Genomic DNA, 20,355 nt, shown 5'->3' with positions numbered 1-20,355 from the left:
AGAAAATTAAATAGGAAAACATTTCAGCATAATTTTCTGATATATTAATGTCCTGTATGTGCACAATTGCACACACACACACACATACACACACAATTGATGATGTTTGTCGTAATGATGTAATTTGGGGTAATTGTTATATATCAGCATATTGCAATTATCACCACAGATATTGAAATCTGTTAATTTCTCAGAACACATACAAGACACTGTTAGATTCTGATTAAATATTTAACAGTCTTCTAATTTAGTGAGTCCAGAGTCTCTGATAGCAAACCACAAGCTGTTATTTTCTATGAAAAAATAAGAGGATGACCTACAGTTGAATACATGTAAAGCAACACATTGAAAATTATTGATGACTTGAGAATTAGTATCAAGATACTTTGAATGCAAAAATTAGCACAGTTTATATTTGAATCTAATATTCTCAACCTTTCACATGCACATACACTACAACATATCTTCTTTTTTGGCAAGATGAATTTATCTACAACTTGACAGAGAATATAGAAGAGAAACTCCCTCAGCCCTTCTCCATCTATCTGCTTCTTTCTCCATCCTGTATTTATTCTCTTCTAATAAAATGGTAGCAGGGGTTTTGATTTCCAAGTCTAGTCCTTTCACATTTCTTTTGTCCCTAGTGCTAGCTTCTTCAGGAAAACGCAATAATTGATCACCTCTTCTCTCTCCTGTATCTTTAGTCTCTCACTCTCCACAGGGTCTTCCCAAACAGACTCAGATTTCATCTAGCTTCAAACTAAATAGTAAATATTCCCTATTTTACTGTCTCTCTCCTTTTCTTCACATATAAATTTCCCAAGAGATACCAACAGTTGACTCTAAATTTCCACAATTTTAATTCACTTTGACGCCATGTCTATATATAGAGAGAGTTCCATATCTGTATGTTAAATTTCTCATTTAGCATCATTTGAACCTTGAAAAATCACCCCAAATTTAACACAACCAAAAATAAATTCACATTGAGTTTAGAACCCTTCCACTGTGCCACATTAACATTCATTTTGGGTTGCAAGCCAGAATAATTAATGAAAATTTCTTCTCTTAATTATTTCATATCCAGTTAATACCAGGCCTACTAATTAATTCTAAATATTTATTGAACCTTCCCACTTCTCTCCATCTATATCCAGTTTCCTGGCTTCCCAATTCCCTACTTATTCACTTCCAATAGTCTCAGTCACCCACCTCCATTCATTTTACTAGTTACTTATATATACCAATAACTGTACCGCCTCCAGAATCTTTAATTTCAAGTATTCTACTTTTACACTAGTAGCTTCTCTCTTTTCAGTATGCCTATAATGGTATCCCTACCTATATCAACAGCGTGTGATAATGCTGGGAACTAGAGCCATTGACCCTACCATGTGTTCATTGTACATCAGTCTTCCTTATAAACCAATTTCTCTCATTATACAGCTTAGTTTTTATGACCCTTTGCTGTTATCATTTATTTTCATAAATAAATCCTTAACTCACTGGTCTCTACTTTCTGTTTTAAGTATTTGCCTGACAAAACTTCAATCCTGGGTAAACCCAAATTTCCAAGTAGCTGTGCTTACATCTGAACAATCATAACATAGCTGAATTAAACATAACAATGCTAACTGGAATCACTGTAATTTATAACCAGAAATCTCAAGTGGACCATCAGCACTGCCTAGCATTACTCTAGCATTACTATACTTCTACAATGATGTACTTCTACTTTTGGTAGACCATCAAATCTTGTCTTTCCTAAAATTCTCAATATTGCTTCCCATACTCTAGTCTAAGATGATATCATTCTTAACATTTCACTTAAAAAGACAATACATTGTGAACTGCCTCATCTTCTCACCATCAAATCCACTATCTAGCTGCATATTTACCTAGACACTCTGAATCCCTTCCAGTTACAATGGACACACGATTTCTGCCTCTTTCTATGACCAGCTTCTCCACTTTAGTACTGAACTCCATCTCTTCTGATAACTAATGAAAATTTTGCCTGCTGTTGTTCATTAGTTTCTGAAACATAATTTTCTTCTTTCTTTTGACTCATTCTCATCAATTTATAAACATGCTATAATGTTTCCCAACTAAAGCAAAACAAATTAAATAAAACCCTTTTCTCTTTATTTCATCATCTCCTTCCTTTGTAGCATCTCACTACCATCTGTCTAGGAACATATTGTTCACTTAACTTCCAGTGTATATGTATATTTTTACCCTGACTTTCTTCCTACCCCTAATCTGTCTGTCTCAATCTCCCTTGCAATTATATTATATTCTCCTCTCTCCGGCCCTTTAAATAATGGAGTAGCCTAAGGTTCATTGCTCAGTTTTCTTATCCATCTGCACTTTCTGCTTGTGGAACTTCATCCAGAACATTGCATGTTTTTCCACTTGGGAACCAGCCTAGTAACTGACAATTCAGTCCCCACTCTTGAGCTGCAGAGTGTTATAATTATCAATTCATACAAAATTTTCACTCCGATATCAAATAAACATCTCAAGCTTATCAAAGCCCCAACATAACTTTTCATTTTCCCCGTAAAATTTGTTCTACTTCCTTCTGAGCATCAATTTAGTTTATCATATTCACCCAGTTAGTTAGGTCAAAACCGAGGTGTCATCATTTATATTTTTATTCTCTTGAACACAACCATACCAACAAATCTATTTACAATTTTCTTCATAGTAAATAATCATGCAAATATATAATTATAAACTGTATATTCTCTTCCATTCTATTGTAAATTTTACAATATTAGAGATTAAGTTAATGTTCTCTCCATTCTCTCCTCAGCTCCTAACAGGGAGTAAATATGATGAATATTTATTGGCTGGCTATTTTCAAGTAGCATATATATAAGATTGGAGTTTTTTATGTTTTCAAAAACAAATAAGATATGGTATATTTGATTGTATCGACAGTGGAAAAATCTTTTAGCAGAAATCACTTTTCACTTTATCAAACAGAACCTGCTGATATACAATCTATGATTCATACTCTACCATCTGAACTCATTTCTGTTCTCAATCAACTTTGATCCATCCCACACATTCTACAGTGTGAACTAGGGAGGAAAATCTAAAGGAAAAGCCTGATAAAGCCCAGCACTATGTTATCTGTTTTTTATTGCTGAGTGTCCTTGAAAATTTTGATATTTATTTCCACCCTTTGATAAGCGAGTCTGGGGTTAAAAGCATTATGGAATTAGTGTCAGGTCTGATGAAAGCGGTTTTCATAAGGAACCATAGTAATTTTAACAAATCTCTCCAGAATTTATAAATAACTGCCACTTTAGGAAATACTTTTAATTGAGCTCACATTTAATTGTAAATGTCTTAGTTAGTCACTGCTGCATTAATAATATAAAAATATATTTATATTATGTTACCATTACACAGACTTATACGCTTAGATCATGGGAAGCATTGCTTTGTCCTAACCAAGCAATACTAGATGTATTAATCTAAAATATACTGTGTGAGGGCAGCAAATATAAAATCCTATACATTACAGAAAGGCTTAATAGGTAAAAGTTAGAACTAAAAGAAAGATATTAGATAAAATTGTTTAAGTAGGCTATAAAATATTCAATCATCCTCATCATAGGAATAGCTCTTAACTGTTCTTCCATTTGGGAACCAGCCTAGTAAAAGAAAGAAATGTAGTCCTTAGAATCAATCAGTCACACTGAAGCTCAAATCTTTTCTCTGCCATTTACTAGCTAAGTGATCTTTGGTAAATTGCCTAATTACTCTTAACCTGTTTCCTCATTTGTAAAATGATAATGGTAATAACTATTTTTATATCCTTATCATGAAAATTAGGTGTGATAATGTAGCACACCTGATATATATTAGAATTTTTCTTTTAAAGACTGGCATAAACAAGCTCTGAATATGAAATGACTTTGTAAAAAGCAACCCTATCCTGGGAGAAGAGCAAGATCTTTTTTGGTTTGGCTTGGCGCTTTGGTTTTCCCCTTGGTCTTTTCTTTCTTGGTACAAAGAACAATGGTGCTATAAACTCTTGGATTTGAACTTGGGACTTGAACTTTGGGACGTGGGATCCAGAGGTTCAAGAATGAAGACACTTCGGAAAAAGAATTTTCTTTACTCATTAAAAAAGAAGTATTTTTCACTTCAGTAAGTTAACTTTTTATGGTAAGAGGTTTTTGTTATTGCTCTTTTATTTTTACTCTACTAAAAGTAACTATAATTATTCCATAAATGACTCAAGCATATGGAATGCTTTACTCTGGGCAATCGAACAGAATGCCATAAAAATTGCAATGGCTACAAGCATTCAGAGTTTATTAGAGGTGGGTTTCCCTTTCCTTATCACTCATTCTTTAGTACTGAGTTACTGTGAAATTATAATGAAATTATATCACTTTGGGTTTGAGGGTGGATGGTAGAGGAGAATGAAATTACCGTGAGGAATTTCATTGGTAAATCAAAGTGCTCTCTGTTAATTAGCTCCTGCCTACATACATAGTATGGAAAAATAATTGTATGTTTATGAAAGAATGATTAGTTAGGGAATGTGTTTAGGTAATAAAAAAAAAGCATGAAGAGAGCAATTTGAGTTAATATCTACACATCATTTTATGTAACCACATCACAGAAGGGGGTCCCAGTTAATTAGATTCCTTTAGTTAAATAGGAAATGTGAAAAACGAAAAGAAAAGATACTTAGGGAATACAACGTATTCCTAAGTTAAATGGCGAGATAGTTTTTATTCTTTTCTGAATGTGTGTGTGTGTGTGTGTGTGAGAGAGAGAGAGAAAGAGAGATAAAAATAGAAACTAACTTAAACTAAAAAAATCTGTGTTTTCCTTCATGACACAAAAAATGAAACAATATTTTAATAGAAATATTGGCTTAAACATGCAATTTTGAGGGAATCTACATAATTCTGAATCTTGGAATGATTTTTTAAAGACATTTTTATTTATTATTGAGAGACAGTGACAGAGCAGAAGCATGGGGGGGGCAGTGAGAGGGGGAGACACAGAATCGGAAGGAGGCTCCAGGCTCTGAGCTGTCAGCACAGAGCCCAATGCGGGGCTTGAACTCACAAACTGCGAGATCATGACCTGAGCCGAATTCAGAAGCTCAACCGACGGAGCCACCCAGGCGCCCCTCTTGGAGTGATTTTTAATTTAAAACATTGACAATATGGAGAATTCTAAATTCACACCCAAATTATCATAACTTAGTCTGCTCTTGCAGAAGTTCGTAAGATCTGTGTGCTTATATAAATTAAATATATAGGTTTATGCAATAGGTTAAGGCAAACAAATGTTTTCCTTGAATCTGTCTAACCTATCCCCTCTGTAACCTACTGCAGATGATAAAATAAACACCCTTCTGCGAATATGCAAAAGCATTCCCTCCACCACTCTTATTGTGGGTAAAAATTTTACCAAACTATCATTCATAGGAAAAAGGTCTACTGCTTTTCCAACTAGATATCACATTCTAGAACCAAAATTGTTACCTCCAGAGTGGGAGGCAAGAAAAAATAACCTGTAATTTCTGTTTATATTGTATTTATTTCATCCTTTTAAATACCTATCATAAATATTATTTATGTAATTCAATGGATTAGTATGTGATGAAAGGCTTTTTTTTTTTAAAGGTTTTGTTGGTAAGAGTATTCAAAGATTTGTGACAACTCTACAGCCGCACTGTCCAACAGATATGTAGTACAAGCTAACATGTTATTTAAAATATTCTAAGAGCGTTTGAAAAGATGAAATTAGTTATAATAGAATTTTAATTCAATAATCCAAAATGATTAACATTTCAACACGTAATCAATTGACAGATTTTTAATGAGATATTTAACACTCCTTTTCCATACTAGGTATGAACCTTTAAAATCCAATGTACCTTTTATAATCAGAGCGCATTTCCATTTGTCTTAGCCATATTTAAAGTGCTCAATGACCAGATGTGGCTAGTGATTAACATATTGGACAGAACAGGTCTAGAGCACTCTTGGGAAAAGCTCACCAGTTTGAAAATAAATGGAAAGGCCATAAATTTTGTGTTAATATTGGGATAGTTTGATCCTAATTATTTATGTCAGTTACTGGTCACAAATGGAGTACTGAATACTCAGAGCCAACATGTACATTAAGACCTCATCCTATAGTATATAACTGTACAAAGAATCCCTGGTTTTTGTTCCAAAATGATACCTTATTGATTGCTTCTGGGTTCTTTTGTAAAAAAACAAACAAACAAAACAAAACAAAAACAAGGAAAAACAAGGAATGAATTATTTGAAGATAGTTTCACATTTCTCTCAGTCTTAAAGTTATCCTTATATAGCAAAGTTGTTTGAGTCACAGAAATTTAAATTCCTTCCTTGCAGGACAAGACAAAAATATGTAAAGGATCACTGGAAATGTTATATGTGTGGGGTGCCTGGGTAGCTCAGTCAGTTGAGAGTCTGACTTCAGCTCATGTCATGATCTCCAGTTTGTGAGTTCTAGCCCCTGCTTTGGATTCTCTGTTTCCCTCTCTCTCTGCCCCTCTCCCACTCATTCTCTCTCTCTCTCCAAAAAATAAACATTTTTTTTAAAAAAGGAAATATGTGTGAAAATAAATTTAAATAAAATCTTTTTAAAGATGGAGCTGCAAAGAACTGGGGGGGGAACTCTCAAGCACTACCATTCAGACCCCAAATAGAAGGGAGCTTACTTTACATATACCAGCAGGAGGAAAGAATTTCTCCTTGCCTGGCAACAATCCAGCCAATGAGAAACTGTCACACTCAGCCATTGAGAAGCCAACACCACTTTTAACATTTTGAAACACCCCCTCTTAACTTCTTCCTTTCCTCCATAAAAGCAAGCCCCTCTTTTCTCTCCTCTAGATTTGCCTATGATTTGCTATATTTTGTCCTGAATTGCAATTCTCTGGTATTACCAAATAAACTCATTTTTATGGAAACATAGTTGGAATCTTGTTTTTTTTGTTTGTTTGTTTGTTTTGTTTTGTTTTGTTTTAAGGTAAATGGATGCTTAAGTCACCATGATAGAGGGGTAGGCAGAATTAGAAGATGGGTCTCTGGTATATAAGGATTCCGTCCTTTGGCATATAAACACACCTTTTCCCAGTTACTCAGTCAAACACTAATATAGGTGCTACTTTAGGGGATACAGCAGATATAATTAAGGTCCCAAATCACTCAAATTTAAGATACAATCAGGTCAATCTGATCTAATCACATGTGCTTTAAAATCTGGGTATAGAAGTCAGAAAATTGAAAAATAAGACATTCAAAAATGAGACGGTTTGGATGAACCATTGTCTTTGAATACACAGCAGGCCACATGACAAAGGATGCATACGGCAATGAACACAGTAAAATAGGAGTCCTATTACAAGGATCCACAACTCAAACAACCTGAATGAACTTGGGAGAGGACTTCAACCTCTAGATGAAACACAGCCCAGACAGCATCTTGATTTCAGCCTGGTGAGATCCAAGGAGAGAACACAGCCAAGCCATGCCTGTACATTTACCTACAGAACTGTGCTTTTGTCTTATTTTTAAGCTTCTAAATTTATGGTAATTATAAACTATATTTAATAGAATATATCTATATTTAATAGAATATATCTACAATATATTGAATTTCCAAATAGGTTTTGGGAGCAAATTATGATAGTTTTAGATGCTAATTCACCAATATCGTCTCACAGGAGAAGTTTTTAAATTTTATTTATTTATTTTTTTTAATTTCTGAGAGAGAGAGACAGCATGAGCAGGGGAAGGTCAGAGAGAGAGGGAGACTCAGAATCTGAAACAGGCTCCAGGCTCTGAGCTGGCTGTCAGCACAGAGCCTGACACATGGCTCCAACACACGAACTGAGAGATCATGACCTGAGCCGAAGTCAGATGTTTAACCAACTGAGCCATCCAGGCGCCCCAGGAGAAGTTTATTTTAATACATAGACTTTTTAAAATCTGTAACATTTTAATTAATTAAATTTTGTTTATTTTTTATTGAATTATACTTGATACTCAATGCCACATTAGTTTCAGGCATATAATATAGTGATTTAACAACTCTGTACATTAAGCTATATTCACCATCTGTCATGATACATTATCACAATACCATCAATATATTCCCTATGATGTACCTTCAATTCCTGTAACTTACTCATTCTGTAACTAGAATGCATTCACTGTTATATAAATATATATTTTTTCTGTCAAACACTGAAATAATTTCACATACAAACTAAGCATGCTTTTAAGGACTGACCACCAGGGATATGTATAAGATCAAAGATGGGGCACCTGGGTGGCTCAGTTGGTTAAACATCCTACTTTGGCTCAGGTCATGATCTTACGGTTGGTGGGTTCGAGCCCCGTGTCGGGCTCTGTGCTGACAGCTAGCTCAAAGGCTGGAGCCTGCTTCAGATTCTATATTTCCCTCTCTCTCTCTCTCTGACCCTCCCCTGCTCATGCTGTCTGTCTCTCTTGGAAGTAAATAAAATATTAAACAAATATAATCAAAGATAATATATTATATGTGATAAGCCTCATCATATTATAGCATATTAATTCCAAATCATTCGATCTATAGTATTTGAGCACTCACTTCCAGGGGAAGGCATTATGGTAGGACTCTCCATAGTTTACTTTTCTGTCAGATCTTAGTAGGGGACAAAGTCAGATGCTATCTTTTTACATACATATATGTAACTTGTTCAATAGATTTCTTAGTTCTTTGACAGAATGAGGTAATGTCTGTTTATTGGGAATTATATTGTTCACTTTGCCAAATCTACTACTTTTTAACTTCCTTTGCATATTGTCAAAGCATCTTTCTATATACACTCTATAAATGTTTGCAAGGGGTTTATATTTTTGATTAGTTGCAGTTTAGGTGGCTCTTTGTTGAAAAGTTATTTTTTTTATGTTTTATTTATTTCTAGGAGAGAGAGAGAGAGACAGCGTGAGCAGGGGAGGGTCAGAGAGAGAGGGAGACACAGACTGAAACAGGCTCCAGGCTCTGAGCTGGCAGTCAGCGCAGAGCCCGACGCGGGGCTCGAACCCACGAACCGCGAGATCATGACCCAAGCGAAAGTCGGACGCTTAACCGACTAAGCCACACAGGTGCCCCGAAAAGTTATTTCTTAGAAATGAGATCTTATGAAATAGAATTTAATATATCTAGGATACTAAAATCCCAATTAAAAACCCAGATTAATACTGATAATATACTTATTTCTATAGACTGTATTTTGTAAGAAAATAATCCTAGGGTCAAATCTTGGAGTAGTACATGTGATGCTTTTAAAACCATAAATATCTGTCTAAAGACTAGGATAGAGGCTTCAGGAACATATTTCACTTATCTGCTTCCATTTTTAATAAAAGATGTTGCATTTCAGTAATGAATTTCAACAAAGTTTAAGATACTTTGAGATCATAAAGTATAAGCAGTCCTGACATCTTCAGAGGTTGATAATTATAGAACACTGTAATTTCTACACCATAGAATGATGCTCATAGGAAAGACTGAAGAAGTATTCATAATGGATCATTCAACCCACTGAATTTTTTAATCTGACCCTTAGCCAGCATAATCAGCATCTTCTCAGGTCAATAATGCTATCTTTTGATTTTCGATTACAGTCCAAAGTCAATTCTCTTAAAAAATCTCTTTTGACTTTCAACCATAAGTATGATTTTTTTTGGTCTAATTTTTACAGTTAGCAGGTTTAAGTATAATATTATTGTTCCTAGGATTGCTAAAAGCTTTAGTAACACTGTATGGATATTTTAATATTGAAACAAAGCCACTGATGCAACCTTATGCCTTTAGCCCTTAAATACTTCTATTTAAAGTAACCATATGAAACTCTGTGGACAGTAATTAACAAAAACTGAACTGTTTTGCTCTTGTAATTCTTTAGTAACTTTTGGTATTTTATATGTACTGGAAACTGAGACACAGATCAGCTGGAAAACAAGAAATTCACACACTCTCCTTCACCTCTTTGAACTCTCTGAAATTCAAAAGTAAATTTAATATACAGAATATGGTGGACTGAGGATAGACTTATAATAAAAAGCCTGTGTACTTTTATTTATTGGATTTAAGGATCATAACATAACTGCCACTCATCTAAGGAAACCATCTATGGGCTCTTTTGACCATTTGATATGGACATAAGTTATGAACCAGGTTCCTTGAGGGCAAAACAAACAAAGAAAAAAGATTGTGCCATTTGTTAAAGTGGTGCCAAGAATATGACATCTTCTCCCTCATCTATCATACATGGGTCACACTGCTAAAGGATAAACTGTTATGTGACCTCTTAGGTAATAATCACCACACCAGAAAGTAAAAGTGTGATACAGGCATTCAAAGGTGACAGGAATATAAAATGTTTCAAATATCTGCCCATATGAGATTTACAGACTTAAACTGATTTCAGTTACCTTAATTCATATTGTGAAGTGTCTAGAATAACTGAATTGGAGCAGATAGCCAGATAAAAATTTTTGAACGGATATCTAGTACTTTTCACAATTCCTGTCAGAAATTCAAAAAGAATTATTAGTTTAGGGGCGCCTGGGTGGCTTAGTCGGTTAAGCGTCCGACTTTCGCTTAGGTCATGATCTCGCGGTTCGTGGGTTCGAGCCCCGCGTCGGGCTCTGTGCTGACTGCCAGCTCAGAGCCTGGAGCCTGTTTCAGTCTGTGACTCCCTCTCTCTCTCTGACCCTCCCCTGCTCACGCTGTCTCTCTCTCTCTCCTAGAAATAAATAAAACATTAAAAAAAATTAAAAAAAAAAGAATTATTAGTTTATATTTTGGCCCTCTAATAAAAAGAATTGCTTTGCAAATAGAGCCTTTGCTTATTGAGAGGAACACATGTTGGCACTGATGGAGTGAGAGACTAAGATTATAAAAAGCTTGAAATATATAGTTGGCAAAGAAACTAAAATAGAATATAACTGAATGCTTTGTTCTATCACAATCCATTTGAAAATAGCATATGTGCAAGCTCAAATAAACAGCATACAAAAAAGAATAATAAAAAATTGCTGAAAATATTTCTTCATAAGATTCTTGATGGAAAAGGAAGAACATCCAAGTAAATGCTATTTTAAGGCCTTTAATTCAGATAAGAAAAATATGGAAAAGGTCTGAATTCAAGTATTATTTTCATTATAAGTAGAATATTGTAGGAGATGACAGGTAAAAGAAAACAACAACAACAACAAACAACAACAATCTTTTCCATCCTATCCAATCCTCCTGGAAGAAATTCCAGCAGCAGTCCATAAGGTAAATGGAGTGTGGAAAACCAAATCACAATTGCAGGCTTGGGAAAGAATAACACTGCTTAGAAAATGAAAGTCGATCAAGATTGGAAGCATTTCACCTGTTTTCATTTAAACCTTCAATCTTTTTTCCTTCTGGTTTAGGAAACAGAAAGCAACATAATGGGGCAGTAGGGAGTATGAATTCTAAATATTTCTAAATGGCCATATTGCCATGCTCAGTGCAATTTTCTGTGACTATAAGAAAACTAGGCATTTGGGTAATCTCCCAGTTAAAACATGTTTTACAAAACTAAAAACAATTACATTCTACCAAAGTTTTAAAAAAATCTTCCTATGATGTAAGATTTACTTTAATCAATTAAGAGAGGCTTAAAAAAACAATCACAGAATTTAAAAATGTAAAATAAACTGAAATATTACTAGACTAGTCCCCTGCTTTCAATTAAATGTGCACCCACCACATTTCAGAGAGGTAAGCCTTACTGCAATAATAAGAACCTGAAGAAAAAATATATTTATTACTTTCACTTCTCATCCAATCTGTGTCAAAATGCTCCATGGTCCTAAACACTTTTCAAGACGTCCAAACTAAATCTTTCATGTAAATTCCAAACTGCCTTATAAGCCTGTGACAAGTCCATTAATTCTGAGAAGTCAACACAATTGAAGAGTCACTGCTTTAAATTTAAGTTCAAAAGAAGTATTAATTAAATATAGCCAGAGTTTCTAAAAGGAATAGTTAGATCCCTAATACCAATTTTTAAAAAATCATTATAGTTAGAAGTGTGATACATAATTTAGATGCTTAAAACATGAGAAGTTTTGATATGTCAGTTTTGTAGCCAACAAACTATTGGATTCATGCCCTGCTGATATATAAAGTGCTAGTAGAACATAACCTCATGAGATTTTTAAAAAAGATTATTTTTCCAATATGTCAACTAGAGATGTAACTACCACCCATGAAAATAATACCTGATAGTAGCTGCTATACAATTAATTATCATACCAATCTTATAAGGTATAAGAATTTCCATTTTTAAAATTATCAGATTATCATCCCATTTTATAGAAAAGAAACATGAGCAATACAGCCTTTCACATTCAAAAACTTCTGCTCTTTACCTGTACCAAGGCCTACAGGTAAGTTTTCATAGGAATGATGGGCTGAATTGTACTATCTATGCTCTGTTACTGGACATAGCCACCTATTTATGACAAAGCTAATCTGAATTAGGTATTAGTCTGAGAATACAGGGAATGGCCTGAGAGCCCTGGCAAGTAATAGGATTGAAAACTCCCAAATCATGTTGGAAATATTAAACCTATAATAAGATACACTATGATTTTGAGTTATATAACTGCAGTTATTAGCACTGAAAACCACTAGGGGTCTACCACTATGGTTTTAACTCTGTCTCTTCATATGCCTCTGCCTGTGACCAAAGATACCAGTGGACCTCATTAGGACAGTGATTCTTGAGATGAAGAATTAAATGCGTCCCTTCCATCAAGGGACCCACCAGAAGGAGTAGAAGTACAAATCAAATTTCCTGGATGATTTTGAGAGATTTTCCTACTCCCTCTAGGAGTTATGTTTCCCTAGCCCAACATTTAAAATCCTTGGTATATAGCAAAATAATAAATAACATTTCCTGAGTGATTTATCTGAGCTAAGCATATTTTACGGACTCTATCAATCCTCACAACTAATTTGTAAACTATATTAACAGTCCTATTGTACACATGAAGAAAGTAAGGCTCAGATAATTAAGGAACTTACCCAAGGTTACATATCTAAAAAAATGATAGAGCCTTATTCTGAACCTAGAAAACCTGATTCCAAAGACAGCACACTTAATCACCACATTACACTGCGTCTCATTAGTTGGCTGAAATAATTATAAGAAAGTCATACAGTGTGAAAACACTCTTCATAATGATAGTGCAGTGACTCAACCAAAGTCTCAAGGAGGAAAATTATTTCATAAATATAGGAAAAATATAAAATAGATCTTGGCTTATAAAACTGAACTTTGGGCCTTAAGGCATACTCCTTCTCTTTCTCTTGCTGATTTTTTTCTATAATTTAAACTTTGGTTTAAACAACTGTATTAACTAGTTTGAATTGATCCCAAGTGCCAAAGTGCCACTGTTGTATAAATCATTTATTTATACTACATCCTTTTTTAAAAAGAATTTATTTATTTGTTTTAATATAATTAAATAACTTATTAATAAGAGACACCACCTATTCAAATGTTTCTAAAAACTTTTAAAGGCAAAATATCATATAAATAAAAAATTATAAGTAATATAATGACATAGATGAACCTCATAAATATAATATTGATCAAAAGTGGCCAGGTGCAAATAATACACAAGTATGATTCAATTTACATATAAAGTGCAAAAACAGGCAAACTTCTCTTAGCACTCAGGAGTATGGTTATCCCTGGAGTGGAGCACAAAGGGGTTTCTGTTTCTGGTACTGTTCTGTTTCTTGACTTGGCTGTTGGCCACATAAACGTTTCATTTGGAGAAACTCACCGAGCTTTACACCTGTTTTGTATACTTTTACACTGTTAAATTTGATGTCAAGTTTGAATTAAAAAATGTACATTAAAAGTCAGTACTTCATCCCAAACTATCATCTTGCTTATTGTAACTTAGCACTACTTTCTCACTTCCAGAAGATACAATTAATTTGTTCTGTAAAGAAAGTAAGCAGTATTTCTACATAGCATTGTGAATTACTGGGTTCCTACATATGAAATGTTTTAAAAGTCAAATTTATTGAAGTATAATTTACACATGGTAAAATTCATCCTTTTTAATGTACTGAACCATGATATTTAACAAGAACATATATTCCTGTACCCATCACCAGTGCCAAGATAGAGAACAGTTCCATTACCCTCTCCCAAAATTCCCTCATGTCACTTGCCAGGCTTACCTGGCAACACTGATTGATTTCCTGTCCCTATAGATTTGCCTTTTCCAGAATGAATACCATATAAATGGAATCATATGGTTTGTATTCTTTTAGTCCAGCTTCTTCCATTTAGTGTAATGCATTTGAGATCCAACTGTGTTCTACATGTGTCAGTAGTTTGTTCCTTCCTATTGCTGAGTAGCATTGCCATGTGTGGATATATCATAACTTAAGAACATTTGAGTAGTTTCCAGTTTTTGGTGATTTTGAGTAACACTACTGTAACCTTCATGCATAGGTTTTTGTATTAATCTGAGCTATATATTTTGGTTCTTTTTTTTATTCCAATTTGTGCTTTACCTGCACAAAATATTATTTTCTATAGTACTTTTAGTCTATGGTAATTCATAAGCCTAGAGAATATACCAACCAGCTCAAAATAATATAAGATCAAAAAATGAATCAAATTAAACAAGAAACATCTTTAAAACTAGATCAACTTTTATAACTTCCTCTCTTAAAAATGTTTCTCTTTGCAATAATCTGCAAAATTAATTTAAAATTCTCTTAAAGTTCTAGATTAATAATTTAAAACCCTGTTTAAATTTTACAAAATTGAGAAACAAGGACACCACTAATTTGGATTCAAAATCACAACGAGTAAAGAGAAAAGAGGTAAGGGATGTGGCTTGAAAAGTAGTGTTATATGCCTATTTCATAACTCCCTAAGTTAAAATATTATCAATTTCACCCAAATGGTTAGTAGTTTTTAAACATGAGAATCTGAAAAGGATTTGTGTGACAAAATGGAAACATGGTAGATGTTACCTAGCATGTTGTGGTAAAGTGGAATGGCCCGTCCAAGGATAGTAAATGCAGTCATGACTAGTGGGGCCGCTACACCTGCAGGCAATTACAGAACAGAAAACATCATTCTCCATTCACAGTGGCATGCACACACATGCACCAGTGCTCACACATGGAGCCTTGGAGGAAGAACATGGGAAGCAAGCACACCAAGTACCTATCCATCAGGCCGATGCAGTCTTCAATACTTGAGCCTATGCACCTGCAGAAGATCCAAATTTAAAAAATACAAGGAAAGTAAAATTAGTCATTTTTTTTAAAAAAGAATCAGTCAGATAAACACGAATTGTGTTAAATTCTTGATTACAGTTACTAGACAATTTTGGAACACTGTGAATTTAAAGCCAGTGAGATGATTATTGTCTGATGGGTACAGAGACATAGGTTGCAAATACCACCCTCATGGAATGAAAAGAAACATATCCACAGTAAAGGAAACTGTACCCTGTTTCTGTGGGTAACTTCGAAACACATAGAACTCACTTCTAATACTTTCAATTCATTTGCATCATTCATGAGTATATATCTTGCTGAATAACTTGATGTTTCAATGGCTATAATTGGTTTCATGTATGCAGTTTCTTCTAAAAGGACTTAAGTAAAAACTAAAATCAATAAAAACTGAAACATGAACTATTCAATATAATATAATAACCTGATGCTTAATACTCATTAAAGATTGATTATGGCATAAAATGAGTTAACATGCTTTAATGCTATTCTTATGGATACTTTACAAAATCACATTATTCCATTCCTTGGTTGTGACGGTTTTAAAACATACTTATCTTTAAACATGAATTCATTTAAAAAACAAATTAACTGGTTTTACCAATGCTGCAGTTTATCTTGACACTCTATTTTAAAAGTGCAGCGCCATAACAGGCAAACAAAAATGGGTTTTTAAACTGCCATAATATTTAACTCAAACAATAACAAATAAATACTCTCCAAGGAAATGAATACACTGAGAAGCAGGTTAACTAAAGAATTCACTGGAATTATAGAAGTACACAAAATTCTGATGTACAGTCCCTAGAATTTCATTTTAAGGTATTATGGAAATATTACTTCTTCCATCTTCTAATGTACAAATTGTATTTCTTTCCCTTTTCTCTCATCAAATACATATAGCTACAGTACATTATCAAGATTCCCTCCACAGCTATGATTTATAGGACTAATTCTGCTGGTCACAAATATTTTCTTTCAAACTCTAATTTCTAAAATTGAAAAGGAAGCTAAAGTTAAAATCCCCATATAATGAAGTAATAAGGTGCTCACATATAAGGCCAGCCTGTCTACTATATCTTTAGATAACTCTCAACATTGGTAAACTAATATAACTATGTCTAATAATAATTAAGTCAATATTTCTCTGCTCCATGAATATCTGCAATAACATTTCTACTAGGTAGAAAATTGTTTTCATTTTGAGCACCGGTTTTGAGTAGCCCAGAAAAATTTAATGTACAGAAAAATGGGGTATACACTGTGAAAAAAAGTCTTTTAAAAAGCAAATAAGAAATACAAATAAAAATATATAGCACATAGCATTGAATTGGTACTATAATGCATAACCAAAACCACTTCTTGAAATGGAAAAAGTAACTACTAAAAGTATTTTCAAATTGTCTTATATGGTATTCTTTTTATTTTATTCTGAAGTACTTATTTTTCCTAGGTTCCTATTATATCTTCTTCAAAGTGCCTTCTTATACAGTATTGCCATTTGGTAAAATTAATAGTCTACTTCTTATTTCCAAGTGAGAATCTGAAAACTATGATTAGTTTGCAATCTGTGTCTTTAAAATCATCTTTGAAAGATAAAAACGTTTGAAAATAAAATTCAACTTGAGGGTAAAGTCTGAATAATGAAAGATCTTTATTCATCCATGTAAAAAAACACATTTGCATGCCTACTAAGAGTTGCTACTCTTCTAGGAGCTGGGCAGGGGAGAGGGGAAGATGAATTAGACACTTTTCCTATTCTTAATAAGCTCACAATTTAATGTATTACAGGAGATACATGCATAATAATATGTATATTGTTTAATATGATAAATATAATAAGAGACACAAAAGAGTAGCTTAAGGGAACATAGAGGAAGGACACTTAGCTTTAGAAATTTCATGCTAATCCTCAGAGAAGTTAGGAAACTGAAGTTCAGGGTGCTGAGAACCTGGGTTGGAGTAGCAGTGATTTCTAAGGGGTAAGAAATAGCAGGAAAAAGGTATAGATCTGAGGAAATTTAGAATGCACATGAACAAGTACAAACAATTCTGAGTAGTCAGGGAGCAACAATACATGAGGTGACAGGAAGAGGGGAAAGAAGCGAGATCATTTAGGCAAGAGCCAGAACTTGAAGGCTATTTGCTTAGGGGCAAACAATGGAGAATCACTGCAGGGTTTTACAGAAGTAGTAGATTTGTTAGATTTGTGTATTACATGGATCTCTGTCCCAGGCTAGTCAGCTGGGATCCAGGTAGATTCCTTTGGCAACAAAACTGTTTTAGTATATGTGAATGATGAAAAAGGGTTACTGGGGAAATGGCAACTAAGATAGAGGCAGCTGGCCAGATTCAAGAAATGCCTTGACAGGTATTGTGGGTGGGGGTGGAGAAGAGAAGTTGATGGCTGATTTGATGACAGAAGAGGAAGGATCAGAGGAGTTAAACATATAGTACCACCAGTGAGAGAATGCAAGAGGAGAGATACCTTTTCTTGTATGTGTGTTGGGGGAGGAGGGGTTGATAATTTCAGTTTTATGGAGCTACAGTGTGTATCCAGTGTAGTTGTCCTCCGTCTGGGTAAGAAATGTTCGTCTCCAGCTGGAAAGAGAGGCCGGTGGTTGTAGGCTGTGAAGGCACCAGTGTGATGATCAGTTTGAAATAGCATATGGGAGAAAGTTGAAATCATGTAAGTGGGTAAGATAGCTGAAGAAGGATCTCTAAATTGAGAAAAGAGGAGACTGTGACGGAAGCTCAAATAACTGTGATAACTGGTAAATGACCTAAGATGAGCTCATGTGCCAGAAGCATGAGAAACTATTGAGTAAAATCAAATAATTACAGCCTCGTTGTGGGAGCTAACTTAGGAGAGACCTTCAGGAGTAATTGTCAATGTTAAGTGCAAAGAGAGATCTAATAAAATAAGAACTACTGAGAGCAGTTTAGTTGTCATTGTCAAGGTCACCAGCATTTCCACTGCTGTGAGTTGAGAAGCATATTGGACATAAGAGAATAGGAGCAAGGGGAAAGGAAGGTGAGTACTTGAGGGGGCAGGATATGGGGTCAGGAAAGTTTGTTGAGGGAACTGTTGAAGGGTATTTGAGATTTAGACATATTTAAAAGAGGAAGATGAAAGAAACAATGGAAAATGGAAATAAGAGCATGACTGAAGGATACCATCCTTTCTAAGTACAAGTCGCTGTGTATTTAAAGATCCATACTGTATTTCAACTCTTTGCACTTTACATAAGCAACTGATTAGCACATACAATTTATATTGATTCAGCAAGATCACAGAATAATGGAAGTATTAAACTTTTGAAGAGTCAAGATACCAAACATGAGACCAAAAACAGATAAGGAATAATGTAACTCTCTACAAAATTCTAACATTAACAAAATTATTCAATGAAAATTTTCAAAGATGCCTGTGAAAAACAAATATTCCAGTCCATGATTAAAACCAAAATTGCATTGGTATTTGCTATGGATTTGATGTTAGTGTGGAAACCACAGTAATTGCCCTTATAGGTATTTAATTACATACTACATTTAGTTTACAAATCTTTTTTTTAATTCTATCTTGTTAATTTCAAATATGAAGATCATTCCTAAGTTTTAAATTCTTGCTCATTATTTCAATATATGGGAAGTGTCCATAACAAAAATATATAAATTGTAAGAATGAAAGCTCACTAAACTCTGACTTACTAGTGGCCAAGAGCTATGTCTTACTCATTTCTGAAATTACCTATCACTATCTCTGATGTTCAGTTGGTGTTCAATATAACCAAGCTGAGGAATGAATAAACGAGAAAAGGCTGCTAAAATAAAAGTTCTCTAGTCAAGGCAAGAAGAGACAATGTTATTCCCCCCCCTCCCCGTTTGGGGATATTAATGAGAATCTCGTGATAGGTACTAAATGGATAATCTATTTTAAAAGTATCTGAAGAACTTATTAGAGCCAATATATTTAATGTACTTTCAGAGTAATAAAAGTGCTTTTAAGGCATTATACACATAATTTTATTTTCAGAAAATCATTGAACAGTATTCAAAGTAAGAACTTTCCTTCTAAAAAATGTGATTCGAAAGACTATTTCTATTAACTTGGTCCTTGAATTATCTAGCTGACATAATATTGGCATATAAAAGGAAAGCTGTTTTCCAAAGTGCAGTTGGCATGGTGAGCTCACACTCACAGACAGGTCAATGGTTACATGTATTTAGGAATATAAATAGTCACTCATCCCATCATCTCCACTGGCCCTGTGATCTTTCTAGAGAAAGATCCTATCTCTATATGCAATTTGAAAAGAAGGAACTAGTTGCACAGAGCACCTCATTGCTTCACTGAAGGATCTCAAAGCACAGTGCAACACAGCAGTAATATAGAGTGGGATTTAGAAATTTAGGAATTCTGGGCTTGGGACCACAAAACTCTCATGAAGTGAGTGAACCTGGACAATATGAAGGATATTAGGAAAAGGACGGCAGGAAGCTAAATGAAAAGAAATACACAAATCCTTCAGGACTAAATAAATCCTTATAATCCATTTACCTTGCAAAATCCCAGGGAATACAATATCCAAACTCTGTTTCACCATCATTCTGCAACAGTTGATTTAAAGACACTTTTCTATTAATTTGGAATTCCTATATGGTCTGGTCAGATTTGCTCCCTTTATACCTTCATCTTCCCCTTTTAGCTGACATCTGGCTTTTGTTGCTGTGGTAAATGGATCTCTTCATTGTCTCTACTTCTACTTCCCCCACTATAGATGTGTTCTTTTATTACATAATCATGATTTAAAAGGGGCTGAGAGGAAGACACACCAGCCACACATCCAGACTATGGCTCTGTGATCTCACTTTCATTTCCCTAATGGCTTCATTGTAATTAGATTTGCAAAAATAGCAAAAGGTCTCATTTTGAATGGCAACAGCTGTTGACATCAACATTATATTGAA

General features: G+C 34.2%; 1 protein-coding gene across 1 annotated transcript in view; it reads right to left on the bottom strand.

Annotated features, from left to right (window-relative positions):
* Positions 1–20,355, bottom strand: part of ERBB4 (erb-b2 receptor tyrosine kinase 4) — a 722,586-nt gene that overhangs the window by 227,720 nt on the left and 474,511 nt on the right. Inside the window, exons 18-19 of the mRNA XM_039252967.1 lie at positions 15,311–15,355; positions 15,115–15,189 (exon numbers count right to left, since the gene is read on the bottom strand). Coding sequence (XP_039108898.1) covers positions 15,115–15,189; positions 15,311–15,355 — 120 coding nt within the window. The remainder of the gene's footprint in view (positions 1–15,114; positions 15,190–15,310; positions 15,356–20,355) is intronic.

The sequence above is a fragment of the Hyaena hyaena genome, unplaced genomic scaffold (assembly GCF_003009895.1).
Source record: "Hyaena hyaena isolate Hyena2069 unplaced genomic scaffold, ASM300989v1 scaffold_435, whole genome shotgun sequence".
Classification (NCBI taxonomy): Eukaryota; Metazoa; Chordata; class Mammalia; order Carnivora; family Hyaenidae; genus Hyaena; species Hyaena hyaena.
Note: the sequence above shows the minus strand (reverse complement) of the source record. Positions and strands in the feature narration are given on the sequence as shown.